The sequence below is a fragment of the Leucoraja erinacea genome, chromosome 3 (genome assembly GCF_028641065.1).
Source record: "Leucoraja erinacea ecotype New England chromosome 3, Leri_hhj_1, whole genome shotgun sequence".
In the NCBI taxonomy this organism is placed as follows: domain Eukaryota; kingdom Metazoa; phylum Chordata; class Chondrichthyes; order Rajiformes; family Rajidae; genus Leucoraja; species Leucoraja erinaceus.
The window spans coordinates 30,285,508-30,312,412 of NC_073379.1; the positions used below are offsets into that span (position 1 = coordinate 30,285,508).

General features: G+C 42.4%; 1 protein-coding gene across 4 annotated transcripts in view; it reads right to left on the reverse strand.

Annotated features, from left to right (window-relative positions):
* Positions 1-26,905, reverse strand: part of LOC129695436 (tyrosine-protein kinase JAK2-like) — a 228,533-nt gene that overhangs the window by 39,130 nt on the left and 162,498 nt on the right. For all 4 annotated transcript variants that reach the window (XM_055632389.1, XM_055632388.1, XM_055632386.1 and 1 more), the window contains 3 exons: positions 13,869-13,988; positions 2,444-2,601; positions 568-679 (listed from right to left, as the gene is read on the reverse strand). In XM_055632389.1, coding sequence (XP_055488364.1) covers positions 568-679; positions 2,444-2,601; positions 13,869-13,988 — 390 coding nt within the window. The remainder of the gene's footprint in view (positions 1-567; positions 680-2,443; positions 2,602-13,868; positions 13,989-26,905) is intronic.

Sequence of the window (26,905 nt, forward strand, 5' to 3'; positions counted from 1 at the left end):
CATAGGCTATGCTCTGAACTGCAACTACACAAAACAATATCATGTACAAGCAATAGTAAAATATCCATCATTGATTAAATCCCCTGGATACAGTGAAATTAGTCAACAGTTACTTGATTTAGAATGGGAAAGGAGAATGACGTGGAGGTTAGAAATCCGTATGGTTACTCTGGAACTACATGAGATGCATTATAGTCGTTATTCTTAAAATAAGTGAATTATGCTTTGGAACAAAGCCCCAAACATAAAGGGTACCTAGACTGGACAATAGATGTTGTGAGTGAACACGCGAAATGGAGTACCCAAGGAGACAGTGAAGCCAGACAGTATTTGAATGTAGAAGGGCGAAAAGGATAGACATTGAACAGCATGAATTATTGTTTGGAACCGATTGAAGTCAAATTTAGAAGCAGTATACAATGTGCATATGTAATAACATTCTGCATATACCGAGGGTGATCAAGGGCAATTGGTAATCTTAACATGTACATAGATCTGCCCGATGAACAAGTCAATTTAGCTTCTGTTCTGGTCCATATATAAATAACTGTACATGTGTGGACTTACCTCCACTGCTACAGTGAGAAAGTACTTATTGAACTCTTTTGGACTGCATCGAAGAATATAAAAGCCTTTATGATTCCCAGCCTTCTTGATTTTGTTCACAGCAAATTCCATTCTGTTGTAGTAAGTGAAACTCAAATTATTTTTGACATTTTCTTCCTTGGAGACTAGCATTATCAATATGGCACATCACAACAATGAGGCCTGAACTTCCTGAGTTCAAAGAAACCAAGGAGAAGCTGCTTGAAATGGTTCATTTCACTTCAACACATTTGGAAGGTATGTTAGTCTGGAAAACTACCCTGCCCCGCTGAACCATGGAAAAGCACATTTCCAGATGTGTGTGCTCAGCAGCGTGTACACGTTTCCCTGCCAAGTTTCTGCTGTGATCATGGCCAGCTGTTTGCAAAGCTCCAACCCGGCTTGGAAGTATGAAAGCAGTTAAGAAAAAAATCAACTTCAGTCAATGAAACACACAGTTTTACAATTACCCTAGTAATGAAGTTATAGTCAACATCAAATCTACTGTTAAATTCAAAAACTGAAGGCATCGTACAAATATTGTATAGGGCAGCGCAGTGGCGTAGCAGTAGAGCTACTGCCTTACAGCGCCAGAGGCCTGTGTTCGATCCCGACGACGGGTGCTGTCTGTAAGGCGTAGGTACGTTCTCCCCATGACCTGCGTGGGTTTTCTCCGAGAACTTTGGTTTCCTCCCACACTCCAAAGACGTACAGGCTTGTAGGTTAATTGGCTTGGTATAAATTTAAATTGCTCCTAGTGTATGTAGGATAGTGTTAATGTGCGGGGATCGCTGATCGGTGCGGACTCAGTGGGCTGAAGGGTCTGTTTCTCTAAACCAAATATCTATAAACTAAATAAGACAAGATATAAAACCACAACTAATCTTGACACGTGTATTTCAGATTGAAAAATACACCATCAGGATGGGCAAACACACACCAAAATCTTAGTAAATATTTAGAAATGTAGATAGCTGTCAAACTATTGTAATTTTAAAGGGGCAATAGTCCTGTCAATGTGTTTTTGAAGTGTTCTACAGTACAAGGGCAGCAAGGTGCTGTGTTTGAAGTTTCTGTTATCCCTGTAACAGCAGCAGGGGGATCCACGTGGCAATGGCCAAGAAAGCACACCAATGCCACAGAAGATTCAGGAAGTTCGGCATGTCCCCAATAACCCTCACCAACTTCTACAGATGTGCCATAAAAACGTTTTATTGAGATGCAAGACTTTATGGTTTGGGAACATCTCCATCCAAGACTGCAAGAAATTGCAGAGAATTGTGGACACAGCCTGGACCATCACACAAACCACCTCGCTTCCATTTACTCAATTTATACCTCACGCTGCCTCGGCAAGACAAGCAGCATAATCAAGAATGATTTTCACCCTGGACACTCACACATCTCCCCTTTCCCATCAGGCAAGTGGTACAGAAGTGTGAAAACGCACACCTCCAGATTCAGGGAGCTTCTTTCCAGCCGTTATCAGGCAACTGAACCATCCTATCACCAACTTGAGAGCAGTTCTGACCTTCCATCTACCTCATTGGAGATCCTCAGACTATATTTAATCGAACTTTATCTTTTTTCCTTTATCCTATATCTGGAGGCTGTAGACTGCTTGAATGGAATCATGTATAGTCTTTTCACAGACTGGACAGCATGCAACAAAATAGCTTTTCACTATACTTCATTACACATGACAATAATCTAAAGTAAACTATTTAGGTACCCAACTTCCATTTACTTGGGACATATCCCAATGGCCAACAAGTTTTCCTTTTGAATGGTTTAAAAGGGTACATTTTGATTATAGTTTTAGTTTGCAAATTTTTCCGAATGACGGTTGAGTACTTACGAGATGGGGCCATGACAGTTGCTCTCAATGTTTTCCAACAAGCTTGGTGGTGCAACCTCTTTACAGAGATAGTGATGGGCATCTGCCGTTAATCTGTAGTATCCATCGATTAGTGACACAAACGAGAAACCTTCTTTCAGTGACGGAAATTCAACTTCCTATTTTAAAAACGGCAATCCAAGTAAACAACTGAAAACATTTAAACATGTAACTTAAAGATAAGAAATTTCACAGCTGTTCTTGCACATATTGTATTAACACCACTGTTTTTCTGTGGTGCACATCTTAGGGTATTGCAGCCTTAGGCTAAGTAATAATTGTAAGTGCAAATAATGGTAAACTTCTGAATCACGTCTGTGGAGTGTCACATTTGCGGCCAGCAACTCACATTCTAAGAATTATCACCTCGTGACAGCTTTGGTCTGAAAAGCACCAGTTCCTTGCATCAAACATGTTGTCACATAGTCATCAAAAGAAAAATACTGCAGATGCTGGACATTAAAATAAAAACTGTTAGAAATATTCATCAGATTAGGTAGTATCTGTGAAGAATGCTTCAAATGGTGATTTTGTCATTAACCTGAAATGTCAATCCTGTCATGACTTATCCACAGAAGATAGACATAAATTGCTGAAATAACTCAGCGGGACAGACAACATGTCTGGAGAGAAGGAATGGGTGACGTTTCGGGTCATGACTATTCTTCAGACGTCTTTTCCACAGATGCTGCCTTACATAACCTAGAATTTCCACCATGTTCTGTTTTAACCACATGGACCTTCAAGTTTAAAATAACCTGCACTGTAGATTATCGTAGAATAATTCATTGAAATTTTCACAAAACTGATTTTGCCAACAGCCAAACAAATTTATTAGAACATTAAAATTAGGTTTCCTTACAAAGGAAGAGTTCCTCTGTATTACCTCTTTAGTAAATGGGAGCAGGTAGCCTGCATCTATATCAGTGCCAACCAATACCATTCCAAACTAAGTAGGACTGCTTTGTGTCACATCAAGCTTTTTTTTTTTAATTTTGGAACGCGGAATTAAGTGAAGCCAATCTCTGCTATTTCAGGGCAGTGTTAACTTTTCTAAGTTCCTATTCACAACTGTCACCACACACTAATCTGAAGCTATACCCACTACTCAATCAACAACTAGGAACTTGCAAGCTGCAATATTAAACAATCTATCAAATAAGCTAGAACTCAATCATCTCCATTCATAATTTTCATCGCTAAACTAGTTGAGGTCAGTGTGATGGATCAAGTAAAAACCATGGTATAATGGTTTATAAACATTTAAGGCCTCTCAAACCTTCTTTACGATTCAATGAGACCTCCACATTATCTCCATAAGCCAACCACCACATTAACTCCACTAGACTACCCAAAACCTATCTGTATTTCTTTAGTGCACCAGATCTCTGAATCTGAGCCCAAATGTACTCAAAGATTATCATCCATTAATCCATATATAAAACTGCACTGTATACACACTGCCTACTGCTAAATAATTTAGCAGTTGGTGTAGTTTAGCAGTTGGTGAGTAAGTTTGCTGTCAACACCAAATTTAGAGGAGTTGCAGACAGTGAGGAAGTCTGTCAGAAGATATAGCGGGATATATATAGATCAGCAGTAGAAATGGACGCTGAAATGGTAGAATGGCAAGACCCTTAACAGCAATGAGGGATCTTAGGAGTCCAGGTTCATAGATCACTGAAGGTGGCAGTACAAGTGAATAAGGTGGTGAAGAAGGAATATGGTATTCTTGCCATCATGGCTGAGGGGCATTGAGTATAAGAGTCAGGAAGTCACAATGCATAAGGATTTGGTTAGGCTGCTTTTGCATTATTGCATGTAGTTCTGGTCACCCCATTGCAGGAAAGATGTGGAGGCTTTCGCGAGGGTGCAAAGGAGGTTTACCAGAATGCTGCCTGGCTGGATCAGAGTGTTTCAGCTATGAGGAGAGGTGGAATAAACATGGATTATTTTCTCTGGAACTTCAGAGGTTCAGGGAAGACGACAAATGTACATGAGATTATGAAAGGCATAGATGGGGTACACAGTCAGAACCTTTTTCTCAGGGTGGAAATGTCCACCACTATGGGGCATAGATATAAAGTGAGAGGGAAAAAGTTTAATGGAGATGTACGTAACATGTTTTTTACACTGAGTGTGGTGAGGGCCTGGAATGCATTGCCGGGGTGGTGGTGGGGATAGATATGATAATGGTGTTGAAAAGGTTTTTAGAGAGGCACACCCAAGTGCTCCGTACAGAGGGATATGGATCATGTGCAGGCAGATGAGATCTGTTGAGCTTGGCATCATGTTCTGCATAAACATTGTAGGGCGAAGGTCTGTTTCTGTGTTGTACTGTGCTATGTATGTTCTATGTAATACCTGCCAACTGATCTACAAATGTGGGGATTCCTTGTGGAAACTCTTCATGTTTGCAACATAACTACCAAAAATTATAACGAAAATAATGCATTACTGACAGATATATATTTGGTTTTCCTCATACCATTATTTTCTCATACTATTTCCAATGAGGCCATTAAAAATATGGGAGTAAATGTAATTTAGATATTGTGTGGCCTATGCAGTGGCAGCAAATGAGGAAGAGGAGGGGGGGTCTCATTGTCTAACAGGCCCACTCAGCTACAGAGCCAGCCAGAAGAGGCTCTCTGCGGCCACCTTACCCCAGTAGAAGGCAGCTGGAGGCAGGCTGGAGGAACCAGTAAGCACCCAATGACGAGAGCCACATCTCTGAGGATATGACATGGGCATCACACGCCTCGGCACTCGTGAGGAAGGCAAGGCAGCGCCTTTACCACCTCAGGCAATTGAGGAAATTCAGAGTGTCTCCGAGGATCCTCCAGTGCTTCTATGCAACGGCGGTGGAAAGCATCTTGTCCGGTAACATTACCATCTGGTTTGGGAATTGCTCTGCCAAGGACAAGAAGGTTCTGCTGAGAGTAGTGCGTTCGGCCGAACGCACTATGGGAACTTCACTCACCCCCCTGCAGGAACTATACAACAGGAGGTGCAACTCCAGAGCAAACAAAATCATGAGAGACCCCTTCCACCCCTGCAACAGATTGTTCCAGCTGCTACGGTCAGGCAAACGCCTCCGTTTCTTCCCAGAGGCAATTCGGACTGTAAACGCCTATCTCACCAGGGACTAACTCTACAGAACGTTTTTCCTTCTATTATTTATTATGTAAAAGAATATATGTGTTATGATTGTGTTTATAATTTGTTTGGTTGTTTTGTTGTTTATCTTTTGCACAAAAAATCCGCGAGCATTGCCACTTTCATTTCACTGCACATCTCGTATGTGTATGTGACAAATAAACTTGACTTGACTTGACTTGAGCAGGCATCGAGCTGGACTTTAGAAGGTATGGTCAATCTCTCCATACACACAGGGCCATGTATAACCTTAATGCCAGCATTTACAGAGAAGGCACACAGAGGATTATACATTACAGATAAATGTGGTGTGGCGTTTCAATTTTATTTCTACTGAAAACTTTATTATTCTAGCACATACTCCTGTGAGTTAGCCGTATATGGAATAAATTAATTTTAATATTAGGTCAACAGGTTTTGTCCACCATTAACTTTTCCCTAATATAAAAAAAACATTTACTGCATGTGTTTATTTACCTTGAGAGTAATGAGGCCTATAACATTCGGACATCTTCCACCGAATCCACACATTTGGTTTCTACTAATGCAGATCGGCGTAGCAGCTAAACAATCCCAAAGCAGAAATAGTTCTGTTCTATCCAGAAGAGGCTGAGCACAAACCGATGCACAGATGCGGCTGTTTGTGTCTGAGTGAGGTTGGGTGGCACAGCTGGTGTCCTGATGCAGAAGCCCTGCCTCCGGGGACAGTCTGGAGCACCGTCTGGCCTATTCTCTTGCCGCTGGGCCAGACGGTGTTAGTGGCAGACGGAGGAGAGGTACTGTGCCGGTGAGTGGGCTTGGGATGTGCCTCCCACATCTTCCGGGGCACTCTGGGTGTTCCGAAACTCTGGGAGGCTTATTGAGTGCACGGAGTCATAGTTGGAGCGGTGGGTGTGGGTGGATTGGGACGACAGATTTGTGGGCCGATGTGTCAATAAAGTGGGCCGCTGGAGGCCCTAATGCAGCCTGAGGATTGCTTGGATCGGGCGCTGGCACAGTGTGACACAGCAGCATTTTCTCCAGACCAGGCCACTCCCTGCAAAGTGACCCAGCGCAGCTGCCAAAGACCACAGGCCTTTAAGGCCAAATTAAGAATCCATACTTTTAAGATCTTTGAACTTGAAGATGGCATCAGAAATGTGGTGACTCTTGTGTACTGCTACAGTATAATTTATTATTTGTACACCCTTGTTTTTAATATAGATTGTGTTTATGTATACAGGTGCACAACCTTTTATCCGAAAGCCTTGGGACCAGACACTTGTCGGATTTCGGACATTTTCGGATTTCAGAATGGAAGATTTTTAGCGTAGATTAGGTAGGTAGCGCGGGCGGCTTGAAAAGTCTGGAGCAGCTGCCTCCTCCCCGGAGACCGGGAGAATCATTGCATAAATGTTAGTCAGTTAGTTTGGAGGGATTTTATGTGGTGGTGGTGGTGTAGGGGTGAAGGGGGAAACTTTAATTCTTAGTCCCCTACCTACCTGGTCGGCGACTCCCAACCTCGCGGAGCTGGGGGCTCCGTCCGGCCGCGGGCGGCGCCGGTTGTGGCTCCGACCCCGGCAACTCTACCCCTGGCTGCGAGGCGCTCCAAATCCAGCGCGGCCCGCGGCCGGACGCCCCAGCTCCGAGAATGTCGGGAGTCGGCGGCGTCGCAGCCAAAGATCCTAGAGGAGCTCCGCTATAGGATCTTTGGTCGCAGCGCTGGGATACCAGCGGGGAGCGAGCAATGCCTTACCGGGTCGCCGTGCGGCAAGCTCCGGAGCGCTGTGGCCGCCTTCTTCCAACATTCGCGGAGCGTCGCTGGATTTGGAGCCGCGGAGCTGGGGGCTCCGTCCAGCCGCGGGCGGCGCCGGTTGGAGCTCCGACCCCAGCAACTCTACCCCTGGCTGCGCGGCTCCAAATCCAGCGACGCTCCGCGATCTTGTGTGTCGGCGGCCACAGCGCTCCGGAGCTTGCCGCACGGTGACCCGGTAAGGCATTGCCCGCACCCCGCTGGTATCCCAGCGCTGCGACGTCGCCGACTCCCGACATTCGCGGAGCTGGGGCGTCCGGCCGCGGGCCGCGCTGGATTTGGAGCGCCTCGCAGCCAGGGGTAGAGTTGCCGGGGTCGGAGCTACAACCAGCGCCGCCCGCTGCCCCACCGGCCACAGCGCTGCGGAGCTTACTGCACGGCGACCCGGTAAGGCATTGACCGCTCCCCGCCTCTCCGACCAGGTAGGGGACTAAGAATTAAAGTTTACCCCTTCACCCCCCTTCACATAAAAGCCCTCCAAACTAACTGACTAACATTTAAGCAATGATTTACAGATGTTTAAGCGTCTCCCGGTCTCCAGGGAGGAGGCAGCCGCTACAGTAGTACAGACCTGGGTTGACCGTGGGTCGTTTTGGGTCAGGTTTGGCGCCAAACGCGAGCTTTGGTGCGCAGACGACATCTGGAAAAAATGGCCGGTTTTCGGAGCTTTTCGGTTTCTGGAACACCGGATAAAAGGTTGTGCACCTGTAGTAAGTGTTTTACTGAATTGTATACAAAAAAGGAATTTGACTGTACCGAGATACATGTGACAATAAATTACCATTGAACTATTAAATTGAATGACTTAACCTCTCAGCAAAACATTCATTCATTCTACCTGTCTAAAATTATTGTGTCAAAGTGTAACAACCCTCGTGTGCTATTTGAAATCATTGACTCTGTTCTAAATGCCCCGCAGCCTGTCTGTCTGGAAGCTTCACCTGAAATGTGTAATGACTTCCTGCACTTTTTTGTTGATAAGGTTGTTTCCTTAAGGGCTAACATTTTAGCACCTGCCTCTGACCCTTCTGTTTCGGTCCCTTGCCTGGTGGTATTCGACAAGTTTGAGCCTGTGACTATATCGTATTTAAAGGATGTGGTTTCCCATATTAAGCCATCGGGTTCTCCTTGTGATGCGGTCCCTCCACATCTTTTTAAGGAGGTTTTCCCTAGTATAGGGCAGTCGGTTCTTACCATTATTAACAGCAGCTTGTGTTCTGGGGTTGTCCCCGTGAGTTTTAAACATGCGGTAGTGCAACCACTACTTAAGAAACCTGGCCTGGATCAATCTGTTCTGGCCAATTTTAGACCCATCTCGAAATTGCCTTTTATTTCTAAATTACTGGAGAGAGTTGTTTATGCTCAGCTAAAACTATTCCTGGAGGAGCATGATATTCGGGAGATCTTCCAGTCTGGATTTAAAACCACGCACAGCATGGAGTCAGCATTGCTAAGTGTTTTTAACGATATCCTCCTGGCTAATGATTCTGGGGATTGTGTGGTTCTTGTCCTGCTGGACTTGTCTGCCGCCTTTGATACGGTGGACCATAATATCTTATTATCTCGGCTACAGCAGTTAGTGGGCATCTGCGGCAGTGCCCTGGGATGGTTCAGGTCCTATCTGGCGGGCAGAACCATGTGTGTTAGCCTTGCTGGGTTTGAATCCTCTTCCGCTCCCCTGTCATATGGGGTTCCACAGGGTTCGATTCTGGGGCCCCTGCTTTTCTCGCTGTACATACTTCCTCTGGGTTCCATCCTTAGAAAGCATGGCATCTCCTTCCACTGTTATGCAGATGATACCCAGCTTTATTTGCCGCTGAGGGGGGAAGATGCCTTTTCTGTAAAATCGCTTCTGTCTTGTCTTGATGACATTAAGTCCTGGTTGGCCCTAAACTTTCTTGGATTTAATGAAAAGAAGACAGAGGTGATTTTATTTGATCCCAATGGCTGCCGTGAACCTCCATTTGTTGATTTAGGTCCATTGTCAAGGTACGTGAAGCCAACAGTTGTGAACCTGGGTTTTAGGATGGACAGTGACTTTAAATTAGATCGCCAAATAGGCGCGGTGGTTAAGTCCAGCTTCTTTCACCTAAGGAAGCTGGCGAAGGTGAAGCCCATTCTCGAGCGGCAGCATTTTGAGACAATAATCCATGCCTTTATTACATCTAGGCTGGATTACTGTAACGCGCTCTATTTTGGTGTTGCTCGTTCTTCACTGGCTCGTCTCCAGTTGGTTCAGAATGCTGCTGCTCGCCTTTTAACAGGGACTTGAAAGAGGGAGCACATATCGCCAATTCTGGCCTCCCTACACTGGCTCCCGGTGCACTTTCGGGTTCATTTTAAGATACTGTTATTTGTTTTTAAATCTCTGAATGGGCTCGCCCCGCCTTACCTCTCTGAGCTGCTCCACCCATACGCTCCTGCCCGGTCCCTCAGGTCAGCTGGTCAGCTGCTCCTGGAGGTACCGAGGTCTAGTCGGAGGCTCAGAGGGGATAGAGCCTTCTCTGTTGCTGTTCCGGCACTCTGGAACACCCTGCCGTTGCACATCAGACAGGCCCCCTCACTGTCCATCTTCAAATCCAGTGTTAAAACGCATTTGTACTCCCTGGCTTTTGACCATGCCTGAGGCTTTGCTTCTGTTTGTGGTGTTTTTGATGTTTCTTTATTTTACATGTCTTTTCCTACTATTTCTTTTGGTTGTTATTTTTGGTGTGTATTAACTTTTTTGTCAATGATTAGTGATGTACAGCACTTTGTTGTAGCTATGTTTGTTTTTAAAGTGCTCTATAAATAAAATTATTATTATTATTATTATTATTCACATACTCCATCCGTTCACAACCTTTCTCTACAAACTTTCAGAATGATTACCGAGAAATACAGCTCACATTTCATACACGTCTCAATACATTTAACCACATTTCAATATATCCCTCACCCTCCCTTAACTCTAGAAATCACCATAATTGCAATTACATATTTAGAACAGAACTCAATTCTATTATCCTTCATTCACTTGTACCCAGATGTGTTTGGCAGTGAATAATTTGCTTCTATCATCATTTTCAAACTTGAAAATCTTAGTCAAATCTCCCAGGTGATTTTTGCAATGTAAACAAGCCAACCTTTTCACCTACTGCACCAATAAAAGCCCATAGAAACATAGAAAAATGGGTGCTTCGACCCTTCAAGCCAGCACCACCATTCAATATGATCATGGCTGATCATCTAAAATCAGTATCCCGTTCCAGCTTTTTCCCTATATCCCTTGATTCCTTTAGCCCAAAGAGCTAAATCTCTCTCTTGAAAACATCCAGTGAATTGGCCTCCACTGCCATCTGTGACAGAGAATTCCACAGATTCACAACTCTCTGGGTGAAGATGTTTTTCCACATCTCAGTCCTAAATGGCCTACCCCTTATTCTTAAACTGTGACCCCTGGTTCTGGACTTCCCCACCATCGGGCCCATTTTTCCTTCATCTAGCCTGTCCAATCCTTTAAGAAATTTTATATGTTTCTATAAGATTCCCTCTCATCCTTCTGAATTCCAATTGAATACAAGTCGAAATCTATCCATTCTTTCATCATATGTCAGTCCCGCCATCCTGGGAATTAACCTGGTGAACCTACGCTGCACTCCCTCAATAGCAATAATGTCTTTCCTCAAATTATGAGACCAAAATGGCACACAATACTCCAGGTGCGGTATTACCAGGGCCCTGTACAACTGCAGTAGGACCTCCTTGCTCCTAAACTCAAATCCTTTTGCAATGAAGGCCAACATGCCATTAGCTTTCGTTACTGCCTGCAGTACCTGCACGCTTACTTTCAGTGACTGATGTACAAGCACACCCAGGTCTCGTTGCACCTCACCTTTTCCTAATCTGACACCAGATAATACTCTGCCTTCCTGTTGTTGCCACCAAAGTGGATAACCTCACATTTATCCACATTGTACTGCAACTACCGTGCATTTGTCCACTCACCCAACCTATCCAAGTCACCCTGCAGCTTCATCGCAGCTCACACTGCCACCCAGCTTTGTGTCATCCGCATATTTGGAGATGCGACATTTAATTCCCTTGTCTAAATCGTTAATATATATTGAAAATAACTGGGGTCCCAGCACCGAGCCTTGCAGCACTCCACTAGTCACTACCTGCCATTATGAAATGGTCCTGTTAATTCCTACTCTTCGCTTCCTGTCTGCTAACCAGTTCTCTATCCATGTCAATACCCTACCCCCAATACCATGTGCTCTAATTTTGCGCGCTAATCTCTTGTGTGGGACCTTGTCAAAGGCTTTTTGAAAGTCCAGATACACCACATCCACTAGCTCTACCTTATCCATTCTACTTTTTACATCCTCAAAAAATTCCACAAGATTAGTCAAGTATGATTTCCCCTTCATAAATCCATGCTGACTTTGACTGATCCTGTCACTGCTTTCCAAATGCGCTGCTATAATATCTTTAACAATCGACTCAAGCATCTTCTCCACTACTGATGTAAGGCTAACTGGTCCATAATTCCCGGTTTTCTCTCTCCCTCCTTTCTTAAAAAGTGTGGTTACATTGGCTACCCTCCAGTCCACAGGAATTGATCCAGAGTCGAGAGTGCATCCTCTTAATTAACCCCTTTGTCCTCCTCTGTTGAGCTCTAGATTTCTCCCAGTTCTCCCGTTTGCTGCTTCCTCTGGCCAATTGATATGCCTTTTCCTTGAATTTAACATTATCCTTGATTTCCCTCGTTAGCCACGATTGAGCCGCCTTTCCCGTTTTATTTTTTCGCCGGACATAGATGGACAATTTTTGGAGTTCATCCATGCGGTCTTTAAATCTTTGCATCTCCACCTTCAACCCTTTAAGTATAATTTGCCAGTCTATCCTATACTATTCCTGTCTCATACCTTCAAAGTCTCGTTTCTTTAAGTTCAGGACCCAAGTTTCTGAATTAACTGTCGTAGAATTGACTACTTTCATGTATCATTTTCTGCTTTAGGGACACACAACATGGAGGAAATGGGTCCTTTGGCCCGCTGAATCCGCGCATGCTTTCAAGCTCCTACCTGCTCCAATTCCATGTTTCTTCTCTAACTCCTACACCACAATATTCCTGTTTCCCATTCAAGGACATTTTTCTGACTGGCCTGCACATCATTGTGATATGATAAACAACTGGGCCATCCAGAGAAAACCAGGGGAGGGAATGTGCAAATTCCATTCAGCCCGTGGAATAGGACTGATACCAGGCCACTGGAGCTGAGGCAGCAGTGTTAACCACTGTGCCACTGTGCCACTAATATTATTACGATCTTACATCTTTATTGCTAAAAAAAAAAGAAACCACAGCTTGAAGATCCAATCCAGCAACTCATACAGGATGGAAATTTGGTTTGGCTATACACACCAGTTGAATGAATCATTAAGAAAGAACTGCAGATGCTGGTAAAATCAAAGGTAGATACAAAATGCTGGATAAACTCAGCGGGTGAGGCAGCATCTATGGAGAGAAGGAATAGGCAACATTTTGGGCCGGTTTCCATCTGAAGAAGGGTCTCAACCCGAAACATCGCCTATTCTTTCTCGCCATAGATGCTGCCTCACCCGCTGAGTTTCCCAGCATTTTGTATCTAGCATGTTTAACATGTTCACTTAGGACAAAGTAAACGAGGCTTCTGAAAATTAAGAAGTGATTAATGACTGCAACCTCTCTTCGAAGGATCACAAACCAGCTGTGAGATGCAGAAGGTCAGTGTCCTCAAACACTTCACCATGTCTATAATGCTGTGGAGAAATGCCGAACATCTATGCAAGCTGTTCTCTGTGATTGATATACTACATACATTACATGAAGCGTGCTTTGAGTACAGCTATGTTCTGAATTCTTGACCCTGCTTCTTACACTGCCCCAACCAATCAAATCCAGCAAAACTACAGAAACAGAATTAGATCTTCGTCCTGGACACTTGCCAGTGCCATCAACTTAACTGAATTTGGAAATTATGTTCAGAAATTTAAAAAGTTACAGCAGAATGAAAAAGTGCACATTGGTTTAAACTTGGTCTGCATAATAAAGTAGAATATGGGACTGATGCAGCTAAAAAGTAAAGTCTGATTGTTCTTTGCAGTTGTCAATCGGCTGTTTTTGGCATCTAATGTGAAAACTCCGTCATACAATTTGCGATAATATTTTATGTGGAAAAATAGTCATTCAAGGCCAAGTTTCAGTTTCCGTTTTCAAGTAGTTAAACACAACCTTGACATTTGACCAGATTAGTTCTTGATCATTTCTTCATTTAACAAAACCAATGGCTAAAATGATAATTCTAATGAAGGGTTTATTTAGCACAAATCACTTTCAAGGTTCACCAGAAGCTCCTGGAGTTGCCTGTTATTAGCTGCGCAGTTGCAAATATCACACTTCATCCTTACCAAAGTTTTACTGTCCTGCTTGTTTATGGTGACAATTCTGCCCTCAGAGGAGCTGTCTTTGCTTGCTTCCTTGATGCTGACGTTGATGATTTCTGGGAAATCACAATACGATTGCAGATCCTGTCAACAGACAAGAAGATTATGACAATACATTACAGCAAGTTCGGCAAAGTACGGATTGACTTGATTCTTGTGCAGTACCAACATGACATATAGCTTGAAGATAGACACAAAATGCTAGAGTAACTCAGCAGGACAGGCAGCATCTCGGGAGAGAGGTATGGCTAATGTTTTGGGTAGAGACCTTTTTCAGATGGCTTGTCTTTTCCGATTCAACAACTGGATGGATTCACATGCATTTCCTTTCTCCTTATGTTTTGGTTCCAACTGATCATTTATCCCAAACTGTTGTGCAAAATTGTCAATCTGTAATCTTTGCAAACCTTTGTCCCATTGTTCAGCAAACACGTTTGTTAATGATTTACAAAGCAATTAACAAAATTAGCAAAACAGCATTGCATTATGAATTCTCACTCTGATGAGAATATCAAGCCACCTAGCTCCACTAGATAGGAAACAGACTGTTCGACCCAAATTGCCCACACCATGTCAAATCTACTCTAGCCCCACCTGCCTGCATTTTGCCCACAGTCCTCTAAACCTGTCCTATCCATGTACCTGTCTAATTGTTTCTTAAACATTGCGAAGGTCCCTGCCTCAACCATCTCAACTGGCAGCTTGTTCCATACACCCACTACCCTTTGTGTGAAAAAGTTACCCCTCTCAGATTCCCATTAAATCTTTTCCCTTTCACCTTAAACCTATGTCCTCTGGTCCTAGATTTCCCTACCTTGGGCAAGAGACTCTGTGCATCTACCCAATCTATTCCTCTCATGATTTTATACACCTCTATAAGATCACCCCTCATCCTCCTGCGCTCTAAGGAATAGAGTCCTATCCTACTCAACCTCTGCCTATAGCTCAGGCCCTCGAGCCCTTCTGTTTTTAATTACTCCCTCAACCAGTCTGTTACTTTTCTGTGTTTAAGAAGGAACCACAGACATTTCTATGATTTGTGTTCAAGGATAATACAAATTTTCTTGCATTCTAACATTTTATTATTTCTCAATTTCTAAAAATGTATCCTTGTGTTTCATGCTTAAACAAGGCACAGAGCACATTTATCTTGCGCCTCCTACTTTGCCCACACATTATCAATAAAACACCAGAGGGTCTACTGCTCCTTAGGGCTAACACTAATCTATTTAATCAGTTGGTCGGGAGGGGAATACATATGAATACTAAAAACACAAAAACAAATTCTCAAAGGTTATCAGCTTGCCAAGTGCCAATACATAGTTCATGATTGCTCAGCCGATGAGAGTATTCAGTTTCATTGGTGCTAGGCTATGCTGGGAGGCACACACAAAAAATACACCTTCCGTAAAACCTGGGCCATAACAATAGGCTCAATAGTAATTTCAATTTAACACATATTATCTGCCAAGGAGACAGCTGGCATGTTCATGATTTTAATCTAAATTGAGGTTGCATACTTGTCACCTTCTCCAAACCAGCACAATTCTCCAAAGCACAATGTCAGTGCCTTCAAAGCCCTTAAAGTGTCTATTATGTCTACCATGGAGAAATGCTTATTCCCTATTCAAGCTGACCTCAGTGATTGATGTACTAAATGTATTGCAGCGATGCTCTGGTATCTTTACTCTATTTCCTACTGCTCTAAAGAAATTAATTAATTAGAAATTATGGAAACAGAATCAGATCTCTGTCCTGAAAACTTCCCAGAACTGTTAATTTCAACAACTTTGAATCTTTAATTATTCTGCTTAATTCTCCCATTCCCAATCTATCAATTTATTTCCCCATTAAATATCATGGTTCCTTGTACTTGACAGTTGTATAAAACATAACTTTCATCTATTTCCAATATAAGGGAAAATTTCCAATAAGAGCAATCGCTACTTTTATAAAGCAAGGAATAATGTTCCAAAACTTCTGACACAAGTACAATGGGCTCCTCAACTCTCTTCATTTCACTCAATACCACAAAGGCCATTTTACTTCAATTGCAATGTTGGATGTGCTCAGCAGGAGATATAGTAGCTCTGATGAGAGAAGCTGTTGGACAATGACTTTTTCGTTAGATCTGGATAGTCATTTTTGACAGTTCAGAAACTTGCTGGCAAAGCCATTCTTCTTTACGGAGGCACAAATTTAATTCACTTCCAACATGCTTCACTTGCCCCTCAAATCTCTTATCATCATCCCACTCACTATGTTCTTGCGCCTACCACCAGCCCACCAATCCATTTCCTGACTCAGTGTCTATGATCAGTTCTGCTGGCCTCCTCGCTGAACCCAATAAAATCCTCCTCAGATTAGTACAGGTGTCAGGGGTTATGGGGAGAAGGCAGGAGAATGGGGCTAGGAGGGAGAGATAGATCAGCCATGATTGAATGGCGGAGTAGATTTGATGGGCCGAATGTCCTAATTCTACTCCTACCCCTTATAACCCCCTCACATTTCCTCTCTAATGTCGATCTTCCCACTTCTACCCAGGAACAGCTTTCTCAATGAACCTTAATAGCCTTAATTCTTAGGAATTATGTCTTAAATTGTACCTTTTCCAAAGGATTCAAAGAGGTTAGCTCTCATTGATGTTTTGAACCAGTGAAAGGCACTGCTAAAAATCACCCCGTGAAGTTGTATGCAAAACACAAAGTGCTTGCAAGGGCATTTCCAGCCAAAAGAGCAAGCTGCCTGCGTGGTGCCTTTTTGAAAAAATACTGTGTTGGGGACAGTGTATTTTTGATGACTGGCATTGCTGAATTAAAACAAACAGTAATATGGGAATTACAGTGTATTTTAAAAGGTCTGCATGTGTTGGGTGGAATGCAAATTTTAGCTCGTTCTCCTAAGATTCTTTATTTTTCCTACATTTATATATTTTTACTGTATGGTTTCCTTGGTGACGAATATCAGATAATTTAAGTACTTTATGAAAATTTGTCTTGGATTCGCAAACACTCTGAACAAAACCTGACATGGATGTACGTCAAGCTGCATTGCAAGATAGCCAGAATGACTGCAAGAGACTTAATCTTTGCTGCCAGCATTATGGCAAGTGGGGTGGATATGTAGAAATTGTTTACACTGAGCCACGTAGGAAAACTGGAGAACACAGTAAGATAAGGAAACCACAAACCGCACAGCTTAAAGGGACCACGACATTTAACTTTTTTTCCACCGATCTATGAATACATATTTGAAAGTAACAGTCAAAGCAAATAAAGCCCAACTAATATTTAACTTCAAACGTTAAAAACATTTCCAAAGAAGTTAGAAACATCAATACCTCTGCCAATTACGTTAGTATAAAAAAAATGGCTAATGGACCACCACCTAGCAAAATACATGCACATTCAATTAGAAGATTACAAAAAGTAGTAAGGTCAGGTTTCCTATTCACTCATTGATTTGATAATCTTGTTTCCAGAAAATCTCCATGGTCACCTCAGTTTTATCCTATCAGAGAGATCTACGCCCCCCCCCCCCCCACCACTCCCTGCAGTTTAACCAGCATCTTTTCGCTCCTTCCCAATTCTACGACCTGAAATGTTAACTCTGTTTCTTTTCACATAGACGTGCCCTGACCAGCTGAGCATTTCCAGCATTTTTTGCTTTCATTTAAGATTTTCAACAGTTTTTTAAATTTTTTTGTCAGGTTTCTAAAACTGCAGACATAATTAGATGATAGGAAAGTAATTTGTGAAGCCCTTGAACACAAATCTAATTGATAAATTAAATTAATGGATGGCACAAACAATAATTACTTTCGCTTATCCTCATATAAATGCCTACTTTAAAAGTTTGTTTTATGAAGTCTCTGCACCACTCAATATAGATTGAGCAACAATAAATTTTACCCGACAGGTTTTATAAACTATCATCCATCTGGATTCGAATATGATATCTTTGAAATGTTTTGCCAACCAACAAACATACATCTTTTGTACAAGTTATGCAAGGCAGTTGACGCAGCAGTACACTTTATTTTATTATTAAAACAACCTCTGATGCATCTGAAACGCCCACGGATTTTTCCACAGGAGCTAAAATACAGACTCAATTTATAAAAGATTAGTTCACCAAGATCAGTGAACTGCGACGAGAACGGTGTTTTACCATTATATTTCCATTTTCTTTCTGCTCAGTACATGAGCTAGACTGGTAAAAATCATATCACAAATATAAAACCTGAAAATGTTGGTAAGCAGCAACTGTGGAGAGAAACTGAGTTCAGAAAGGGAACAGATCTCAACCTTGTCTCTCTTCCGAATGTGCCTGATTTGCTGAGCACTTCCACATTTTGTTTTTATCTCTGAATTTCAGCATCTGCTCTGCAAATAGAAACATGGAAAATCGGCACAGGAGTAGGCCATTAGGCCCTTCGAGCCAACACCCCCATTCAATATCATCATGACTGATCATCCAAAATCAGTACCCAGTTCCTGCTTTCTCCCCACATCTCTTGATTCCATTAGCCTTAAGAGCAATGTCCAACTCTCTCTTGAAAACATCCAGGGAATTGGCCTCTACTGCCTTCTGTGGCAGAGAATTCCACAGATTCACAACTGGGTGAAAATGCTTTTCCTCATAGACATAGAAATTAGGTGCAGGAGTAGGCCATTCGGCCCTTCGAGCCTGCACTGCCATTCAATATGATCATGGCTGATCATCCAACTCAGTATCCCGTACCTGCCTTCTCTCCATACCCCCTGATCCCCTTAGCCACAAGGGCCACATCTAACTCCCTCTTAAATATAGCCAATGAACTGGCCTCGACTACCCTCTGTGGCAGAGAGTTCCAGAGATTCACCACTCTCTGTGTGAAAAAAGTTCTTCTCATCTCGGTTTTAAAGGATTTCCCCTTTATCCTTAAGCTGTGACCCCTTGCCCTGGACTTCCCTAACATCGGGAACAATCTTCCTGCATCTAGCCTGTCCAACCCCTTAAGAATTTTGTAAGTTTCTATAAGATCCCCTCTCAATCTTCTAAATTCTAGAGAGTATAAACCAAGTCTATCCAGTCTTTCTTCATAAGACAGTCCTGACATCCCAGGAATCAGTCTGGTGAACCGTCTCTGCACTCCCTCTATGGCAATAATATCCTTCCTCAGATTTGGAGACCAAAACTGTACGCAATACTCCAGGTGTGGTCTCACCAAGACCCTGTACAACTGCAGTAGAACCTCCCTGCTCCTATACTCAAATCCTTTTGCAATGAAAGCTAACATACCATTCACTTTCTTTACTGCCTGCTGCACCTGCATGCCTACCTTCAATGACTGGTGTACCATGACACCCAGGTCTCGCTGCATCTCCCCCTTTCCCAATCGGCCTCATCTCAGTCCTAAATGGCTTACCCCTTCTTCTTAAACTGTGACCTCTGGTTCTGGACTCACCCCTCTTAAGAATTTTACATGTTTCTATAAGATCTCCTCTCATCCTAAATTCCAGTGAATATAAACCCAGCCGATCCATTCTTTCATCATATGTCAGTCCCGCCAGCCCAGGAATTACCCTCAAAAGCAAGAATGTCCTTTCTCAAATTAAGACATCAAAACTGCACATAATATTCCAGGTGTGGTCTCACCAGGGTCTTGTACAACTGCAGTAGGAATTCCTTACTCCTATACTCAAATCCTCTCGCTATGAAGGCCATCATACCATTAGCTTTCTTCACTGCCTGCTGTACCTGCATGTTTATTTTCAGTGACTGATGTACAAACACACCCAGATTTCGTTGTGCCTCCCCTTTTCCTAATCTGACACCGTTCAGATAATAATCTGCCTTGTTCTTTCCACTAAAGTGGATAATCTCACATTTATCCATATTATACTTCTACCCACACCAACCTATCCAAGTTACCCTGCAGCTTCATAGCATCCTCCTCGTAGCTCCCACTAGCACCTTGCTTTGTGTCATCCGCAAACTTGGAGATGTTAGATTTAATTCCCTCGTCTAAATCGTTAATATATATTGTAAATAATATTGTCCCAGCATTGAGCCTTGCCCCCCTTAGCCACTGCCTGCCATTCTGAAAAGGACTCGTTAATTCCTACTCTTTGCTTCCTGTCTGCCAACCAGTTTTCGATCCATGTCACTGTTCAAGTGCTCTAATTTTGCACACTAATCTCTTGTGTGGGACCATGTCAAAGGCTTTTTGAAAGTCCAGATACATCACATCCACTGGCTCGCCTTTATCCATTCTAATGTTTTTTTTAAGATAGATGTACTAAATTCCTATAAACACAATATCTAGACACCGAATGGTACAATTAAAAAAACCTCTGGATTAAGTTGATAGTTACAACTTGAACACTGTAACAATATGCATTAATTGCTTTACATTTACAAGTTACACAATGTATTTAAATTTCCTAATAAGATGACAATAGGAATTTTTAATTATGCACACTAATGTCAACAACATTAAAATTCTCATATTTGAAACATAATCATTCTGCTCACCAGGCCAGGGAGTACAGAAAACTGATTAAAAATCTGTTTAATGGAACGGTTACGTGCATTCAACCCAAGAAATAAATGGAACCAAAATCCAGAGACTATATGTCTATCTCAGTACACTGTGCATGTGCAACTGAATTTTTATTGCATACAATTTGACTCAACGAAGAAGATGTAGGTACAACAATGATGACATGGATATCAATCAACAAAACATGGGCAATGAATACAAAATATAATTATAGATGGTATAAATCTGAAAACCCCGCACTGGAAACACTCAACAGGTCAGGTAGTATCCGCAGAGAGTAAAACAGAATTAACATTCCAGACCAAAAGTTGCTCGCCAGTTTTGACGAAGGGTCTTCGACCTGATTTATAAATTTAGGTTCTACGCTGCCAGACCTACTGAGTGTTGCAATATTTTGTTGTTATTTTAAAGCTTAGACAATATCACTGAGGGTAGTACTAATTTTCAATTATTTCCTCCTTATTCTTACAGTCTTAACAGCTACATGTTTCATTTCATTATATTCATGTGTAGCAATTCAAATTATATATGAAATGTTCGTCTCATTGTTCTTTCATATTTACTTCAGAAAGATTCACCTACTCACATGGACAAAGAAAAAAAATGAGCTTTAAGTCGAAAGATATTTCAGTCTTCACTTTCATTTTTCTGTCTGCTCTTTCCTTAGCTATCCAATTTTGTTTTCCATCTGTCTTCTCTCTTATTCTTACCTGCCTACTTTGATTGGCATTTCCAACCACAGCTGCCAATCTTGAATCAAAGTTAGCATAAACACCTGTGAAGCGGAGGTTGGCGGAATTAGGGCCTACAGAGTTTTACTGAGACTGGCGATGCAGTCCCAGGTGGATATTTAAGTGGAATTTTGAGAGTATGTTTGCCTGTCAAGAAATGTCTATTAACTGAGATGCAGGGAGTCAGATGGCTCTGTGGAAAGTGTTGAATTCATAATTCACTTAACAGTTATCCTCGATCATTTTTTTTAGATTTTTAGACCCTAGGCCCAGTCATTGTACTAGTTTCACTGGCGTCCTGGTGAGTTTCATTGTCTGTATAGCTCGTTTTCACCTACCCCACAGTTAACAATGGACAGTTTCCTTGATTATCATTACTTTTTTGCATATCTTTCATTTCTTTATCCTATATTTCGCTATGTCACTATCTATATCTCTCATTTCACTTTACCCTGACCCTCAGTCTGAAGAAGGGTCTCAACCCAAAATGTCACCCATTCCTTCTCTCCAGAGATGCTGCCTGTCCCGCAGTTACTCCAGTATTTTGTGTTGATATCCGGTGTAAACCAGCATCTGCAGTTCTTTCTTACAATATGTAGACATTTGCAGTGGTCATTACCTTATACAGTGGCTTGCAAAAGTATTCATACCCCTTGAACTTTTCCACATTTTGTCACGTTACAACCACAAACGTAAATGTATTTTATTGAGATTTTATGTGATAGACCAACACAAAGTGGCGCATAATTGTGAAGTGGAAGGAAAATGATACATGGTTTTCAAATTTTTTTACAAATAAAAAACTGAAAAGTGTGGCGTGCAAAAGTATTCAGCCCCCTTTACTCTGATACCCCTAAATAAAACCCAGTGCAACCAATTGACTTCAAAAGTCACCTAATTAGTAAATAGAGTCCACTTGTGTGTAATCTAATCTCAGTATAAATACAGCTGTTCTGTGAAGACTTCAGAGGTTTGTTATAGAACATTAGTGAACAAACAGCATCATGAAGCCCAAGGAACACACCAGACAGGTCAGGGATAAAGTTGTGGAGAAGTTTAAAGCAGGGTTAGGTTATAAAAAAAATCCCAAGCTTTGAACATCTCACGGAGTACTGTTCAATCCATCATCCGAAAATGGAAAGAGTATGGCACAACTGCAAACCTACCAAGACATGGCCGTCCACCTAAACTGACAGGCCGGGCAAGGAGAGCATTGATCAGAGAAGCCAAGAGGCCCATGGTAACTCCGGAGGAGCTGCAGAGATCCACAGCTCAGGTGGGAGAATCTGTCCACAGGACAACTATTAGTCGTGCACTCCACAAATCGTGCCTTTATGGAAGAGTGGCAAGAAGAAAGCCATTGTTGAAAAAAAGCCATAAGAAGTCCCGTTTGCAGTTTGCCACAAGCCATGTGGGGGACACAGCAAACATGTGGAGGAAGGTGCTCTGGTCAGATGAGACCAAAATTGAAGTTTTTGGCCTAAATGCAAAACGCTATGTGTGGCGGAAAACTAACACTGCACATCACCCTGAACACACCATCCCCACTGTCAAACATGGTGGTGGCAGCATCATGCTGTGGGGATGCTTTTCTTCAGCAGGGACAGGGAAGCTGGTTGCAGTTGATGGGAAGATGGATGGAGCCAAATACAGGGCAATCTTGGAAGAAAACCTGTTAGAGTCTGCAAAAGACTTGAGACTGGGGCGGAGGTTCACCTTCCAGCAGGACAACGACCCTAAACATACAGCCAGAGCTACAATGGAACGGTTTAGATCAAAGCATATTCATGTGTTAGAATGGCCCAGTCAAAGTCCAGACCTAAATCAAATTGAGAATCTCTGGCAAGACTTGAAAATTGCTGTTCACAGACGCTCTCCATCCAATCTGACTGAGCTTGAGCTATTTTGCAAAGAAGAATGGGCAAACATTTCAGTCTCTAGATGTGCAAAGCTGGTAGAGACATACCCCAAAAGACTTGCAGCTGTAATTGCAGCGAAAGGTGGTTCTACAAAGTATTCTCAGGGGAGCTGAATATTTTTGCACGCCACACTTTTCAGTTTTTTTATTTGTAAAAAAAATTTGAAAACCATGTATCATTTTCTTTCCACTTCACAATTATGCACCACTTTGTGTTGGTCTATCACATAAAATCCCAATAAAATACATTTACGTTTGTGGTTGTAACGTGACAAATTGTGGAAAAGTTCAAGGGGTATGAAAGCTTTTGCAAGCCACTGTTGCTATTTACAGGATCCCATGTACCAAATGGCCACACATTTCCTTGCATTAGAACAGTGGCTCTACTTTAAATGTAGGTTTTGGACAGAAAAATGCTTGAGGATATTCTGAATTGTGGTAAACATTTTCTCCACTTTGATCTCATACAACTTTTATTTGTTGGAGGACAGAAGTGAAAATGATCAAAATAAAATCCAACAATGAAGATAATTCACTTAGGATTTGGCACCAACCCTCGTTAGATTAATAAAGATATCACAGTACACCCATTGACCTCAAGGTTGGTTTAGACTTTGCACGAATTGCCTTTCCAAAGAAGTACAGACTGTTCTGCTACAACATATGTTTCTATAATGCAATTTCGATAGAAAACGATGATGAATCAGGAAACACGGTTTGCATTAAGTGGGCGTGATTAGTTATAATGCAATTTTAATCGGGAACTAGAGAACTACTTAAAAGTTACTTTGGGAATTGACAAGCAGAAATCAAAAAGCTGCCTTAAATTTAAACAGAATAGGGGAAAAGAACCCTGTTTCCGCACACTAATCAGATCACTGTGCTTAAGAACACAGCTGCCACTTTACTCATGGATGGTTATTGAAATTGATAAGTAATCATTGACACTTGTGGATGATACGCTACTAATCAATCCACCATACAGTCTTTAGTATTTTTAGCTTGCATGAAGAAAAAGAAACATTACTATTTAAAATATCTTTATCTCTGAAAATTCTGCAGGAAAAATAACGTTGTTATTGTGAGTCTTAAGTTCATTAGCCACAAATCTCCTTTCCCCCACTGACACAATTGTTTTTATAACTCTATTTTCTAGTGCACAAGGTTAGTTATTAACAACTATCACATTCAAGCAGAACTGACTGTACTATTCAAGCAGAACTAACTGTACTATTTTGTCTGCTCCAGCATATTCTAAACAAAGTAAGCCGCTTAGTCTGCCCATTTAATATCTTTATTCTGCCTGCTTTTTCTTTCCAAGCCATAAAATGTAAAAGACAGTGTCCCTCTTATCACCAAATTATATTTTCTCCAATATTTGCACATCCACTGAAATCAATGTTTTCCAATTATTTTTCTCTTCATTTTTGCATTATTTACAATCTCCTCGACCCCAAAGCCTGATTGCATTTCTGTGATTCTTCCTTTATTTTCGATAAAATAATAAACATCTTAGCAGATGCAGTTGTAATCGCTTTCTCGGCTCCCATTATTTTATCTCCACTGAACAAATTGCCTTCATGTTGCCCCGCTTAATTTTCTTTACCCCAATGTATTCCACACCTTGACTTTGCTATATCTCAGGAAGCCTCTTTATATCCTTTGATTTCAACATCGACAAGTTACCTGTCCTGCACAAATCCCTCAGCCGCCACCATTCTTAACCTTTCCAATGTAATTTCATTTTCTGTTCATCCCTGAAAAATTATTTCTCCAAAATATCTCATAGCAATTATTGCCTCCAAAGACACTGACAGTAATTACGTTCTAACTCTCAATTATCTTCCAGAACACCTAGCTGTTGACTACTTGAACAAATTCCATGTGAACACTTCTGATATTTTTTGATGCATTGCATTTCCCACTACATTTCACACCAGATCCTCTGCAAAAAAAATTCTAAAATTGGTCAAAAGAATGTCTGAAACAGCATTAAGATGGTTTCTTCTCAGAAATATACTGGGATAGCTACATGACACATCAGACAGTGCTATGCCTCACAGGTGCAGTCTACCACATTTGTTCTCTGTTGCTCTCTGTGTGGAGCTTGCATGTTTTTCCTGAGACCTAGCCTCCAGGTGCTCTTGTTTCCTGTCAGATCCCAAAGATTAACTGGATACTGTAAATTACCTAGGGGTAGCTGGGTGGTAGGAGAACAAGGGAAGTTGATGAGCGTGAGAGATTAAAATTCATGGGGAAAGTCCAAATAGATACCTTGTGTGACATGTTAAACATAAAAATGTGCACAGAAACAGGAACTGTGTGGTTTCTAACAGAACCACACTCAGTTTAGTGCTGCTGCCAACACTTTACACACAGACAGAAGGTCACCAGCCTTAAAGGCATATCCCACATAGCAGCCATACAGCTGTTGCAGCCAGAATAACTGTCAGGGAAGAGAAAGGAAGAGAGAAGGTACTGCACAATTCACACAAGGGTGTGCTGAAAAGCAGACACAAGAGATTGAGGCCAGGAGGGACAATCGGCGTGGCAAAGTGAGCAAGGGCCAGAGCAACTATTAGAAGAGCTCAATGGCCAAGAACATGAATCCCCAAACATGAAGTAGCACTACAGGAAACTTCACAGACTCACAGTGCAGGACTATGTTCAACCTAAATATTGCTTCCTCATGCTTCAAACACACAGCATTTGACCCATACTTCTTGATGTCACTATTTCCAAAGCAGTGGTACCATTATTCACCCCAGCCACTACCATTAACATTCTACACCCTCCAACAATGAAATTGAGCAAAACTTCCAAAGGCATGTTTAAAAAAATCACAATCTCCTTCATCTCTTCAATTTAAGCAAAGGCATTTGGAGGGAGATTGCCTGCATGGGAGGGCAGGTCTTCACAAATACAACACCTACTTCCAATGGAGGAGGACCTCCGGCACTGGACAGATGAACTACTGAGTCCTAAAGTACCCCAGAGTAATTTTGCTCCAAAGTCTGAAGAAGGGTCCCGATCAAAACATAATCTATCCATGCTCTGCAGAGATGCTGCCTGAAGGGCCTGTCCCACTTCCGTGTCCTTGGCATGCAAATTACCCAACCTCGTGGTCGTGTTGAGCCGCGACGGTCCTGCGAAGGTCGCGCGCGACTTCAATTCGAACGCACAGCCATCTGGAGCGCGTGACATCATTTGAAGATGGACGCAAAATGCCGGAGTAACTCAGTGGGACCGGCAGCATCTCTAGAGAAGCAATGGGTGAGGTTTCGTGTCGAGACCTTTCTTCCGTCTGAAAGAAGGGTCTTGACCCGAAACGTCATCCATTCCTTCTCTCCAGAGATGCTGCCAGTCCCGCTGAGTTACTCCAGCATTTTGAGTCTATCTTCAATTTTCTTGGCCAGGCTCTGGGAGTAGAAGTGGGGGCGGATCCGGACCGCAACGGCCGTGAGCCCAAGGCCGAGTTCGGCGATCGTTTGCCTACTTCTGCTGCTGTTGCAGGTGAAAAGATGCATCGCGCCAGGGTCTTGGGCCTATCCCACTTTGGCCGTCAGTTCTGCGACAGGCGATGTCGCACACAACTACATATCCCGCCGCGTTTCTCAGTGGGACCGGCCCCACGAGGCCAAACGATGCCCGTGCGCCTCAACGCGACCACGAGGTCGCGTAATTTGCGTGCCAAGGACACGCAAGTGGGACAGGCCCTTGACTCACTAAGTTACTGCAACATTTTGTGTGATCCACAATCTGCTAGGTACAGTCATTACAATGCCACGTGGTGATCATTGTACTC